At 61.1% G+C, this 2,603-nt stretch overlaps 1 protein-coding gene across 1 annotated transcript in view; it reads left to right on the top strand.

Annotated features, from left to right (window-relative positions):
* PEAK3 (PEAK family member 3) overlaps window positions 1-2,603 on the top strand; it is an 18,041-nt gene continuing 15,438 nt past the window's right edge. The window contains 4 exon segments of the mRNA XM_055079103.1: window positions 1-58; window positions 117-204; window positions 435-602; window positions 1,165-1,279. Of these exon segments, the coding sequence (XP_054935078.1) occupies window positions 1-58; window positions 117-204; window positions 435-602; window positions 1,165-1,279 (429 nt within the window).

The raw sequence follows: 2,603 nt of genomic DNA, 5'->3' as shown, positions 1-2,603 counted from the left end.
ATGGGACACCTGGACAGCAAGGGGGAAGAAAGCGAAGCCCAGAGGGACTCGACATCCGGTTGGGGAGGCTCCCCGGAGAACCCCCCTCCCTCCCTGGCCCACTCCTGCCCCCTCAGCACCCATGATCCTTCTCAAACAGAAATCTGGCCAGCCCCCAGACTCCCAGAAACCCTCCAGTGACATCTGCACGTGGCATTCGCCCCAGTACCGCTCACCCGGCCAGAAGATGCATCATCTGACTTCCGATGGGAAAGGCTAGAGTCTACAAGTGGCCAGCCCAGGCTTGTGGATGGGAATCTGACTCTTTACCTTATGCCCCTGGACCCTGCAGATTGATTACAAGCACACAGTGTGCTCACAACATTTTAAACTGCATCATCACAGGATTCCTTAAGTGGCTTCTCAGCCTTGACACTAATGGCATTTGGGGCCAGATCATCCTCTGTGGGGGACCCTCCTGGGCTCTTCGGGGTGTGGAGCGGCATCCCCGGCCCCCACCCCCTGGATGCCAGGGCCCCCCCCAAGTGTGACAACCACAGATGTCCCCAGCCATCAGTGTCCCCTGGGGGCAGATTCCTTCCAGGTGAGGAGCTGCTGAACAGGTAAAGTGCCTCTGGGAGGCCTGACACACCACACCCACCACGCCCTCCGTGCATCCCGCCTGCTCAGCCAGCCTGAGCCCTGGCGGCTCCCTGAACCTGCCGGGCCCGCCCATCAAGCCCCGCCCCTCTGTAGCCCTGGCCACTTGCAGGTCACTCCCTCCGCACAGCCCACGTGACCACACCACCTCCAGCTCCAGTAGGTTACCGGCTCTCTCCACTGTCCAGCTGAGAGGGGCACTTGTCATCTCACCCCCAAGCTCTAGGACAGCAAGCTAGTGGGAACTCCCCACTCCGGCTGCAAACATGCCAGTCCCCTGGGTGGCCCCAGATCCAGAGTACAGCCCTGGGGGTGCTCACCTTGGGGCCGGGCTCCCCTGCTCCCTCCCAGAAGTCCTGCATCCCAACTAGCCTCGGCAGCCACCCAGACACATCAAGCTCCCCAGGCCCAGCCCCTGCATGCGCTCTCGGGCACAACATCCATCCAGCGGGCGCCAGCGCCCCACGTCCATCAGGCCCACTAGGCCGCCACCCCCAAAGGTCAGCACGGTGGTTCACCCCGCAGGTGGGACAACAGGCTGGGGGGAATGACCCCGGGCGCTGACCAGCCTGGCAGGGGGGACCTGGGCCTGCATCCCGAGGACGTGCACGCACTGCTGAAGCAGGTGGCCACGCTCTGGGTCGGGCCACTCCAGCCCCATTGTACAGACAACAAAACCAAGGCTCTGGGAGGCTGAGTGATCTGCCCAAGGTCACAGATTAAAAGCAGGGTTTGGATCCCCGGAGCCTTAATCCAATCTCAGGCAACCTAATACAGCACCACCAGCCACCAAGTCTTCTACCTCCCTGGATGCCCAAGCCACACTTTCTGGGCCCATCCCTATCCTAGGGACCATCAAACAGGGACAACAGCACTCACGGGGTCCTTCATTTCAATGCTTTTATTCTACAAAACAAATGTGAACTCACTGTGGCCACACAAACAAGCCCCAAAAGTAGGTATTTATTATTATTTACAATTTACAGAAGAGGCACTGAGCCCAGAGAGGTTAAGTGATTTGCCCAAGATCACAGAGAATACGTGGCTCCGAGAAATGGCCCACCCCCCCACCTCCCCACCCCCCTGAGGCTCTCCTCCCAGAAGTCGGTCACGGGGCCCATTCTCCAGAGTGGGAGGCCAAGGCTCAGGGCGCTAAGTGCCAGCGTCAGACCATGACTGTTGCACGAGGCCCACAGGGGAACCACATGGTGGGCATCCCTCCCCTTTATTCTCAGGACCTGCCCTTGGGTTGGGGGGGGCACCAGTGGGAGAAAAGGAGAGCACTAGGTTGGCAGCCAGTCCGGACACACCCCACCCAGGACCCCCACACACCAGCCCTCACACCCCCTTAGGGGACATGGCTTGTCCAGCCCCTTCTCCCTCAGTCTGCACCAAAACTTCCCGCTGATTCCCCAAGAACTCATGCCTCCACCTCCCCTCACATCCCCCAGGACAGGGCAGGGGCTACCAGACTACTAGCCTCCTGCTCACCAGCCAAGGGGTCCCAGGGCCTAACTAAGGGCCTCCCAAATTTCCCATGGGACCTGGGAGACATCAGACTCCCCCACTCTGACCCCTGCCCACCCCAGGCCCTGGTAAAAGACCGAACCTCCTGCCTAACCCCACCCCAATCACCGAACTCCCCAGGATTCATTACAGGACCCCTGCAAAGTTCCAAGGAGAACTGAGACCACTGACTCACCCCAGAGACACCCCCTGAGACCCCCCCACCTCTCCTCAGGGCCCCCTCAGAGGGTCTGAGCCTCCCAGTCTCCCCAGAGACCCGAGAACCTCCCCCGTTTTCTCCTAGGACACCCGAACACCCAGACACATCCCCCAAGACTCCCCCCAACTCCCTTAGGAGTGGGGTCCACCCTGGCTCACACCCCATCCCTCAGGGGCCCCCTAGAGCTCTCCGAATCCCTTGGTGGGCAGAGCCTGCCCCATCTCCCCCCGCCCCGGCA

This window comes from Physeter macrocephalus, chromosome 2 (assembly GCF_002837175.3).
Source record: "Physeter macrocephalus isolate SW-GA chromosome 2, ASM283717v5, whole genome shotgun sequence".
Taxonomy (NCBI): domain Eukaryota; kingdom Metazoa; phylum Chordata; class Mammalia; order Artiodactyla; family Physeteridae; genus Physeter; species Physeter macrocephalus.
This window is presented reverse-complemented; position numbering and strand designations above follow the sequence as displayed.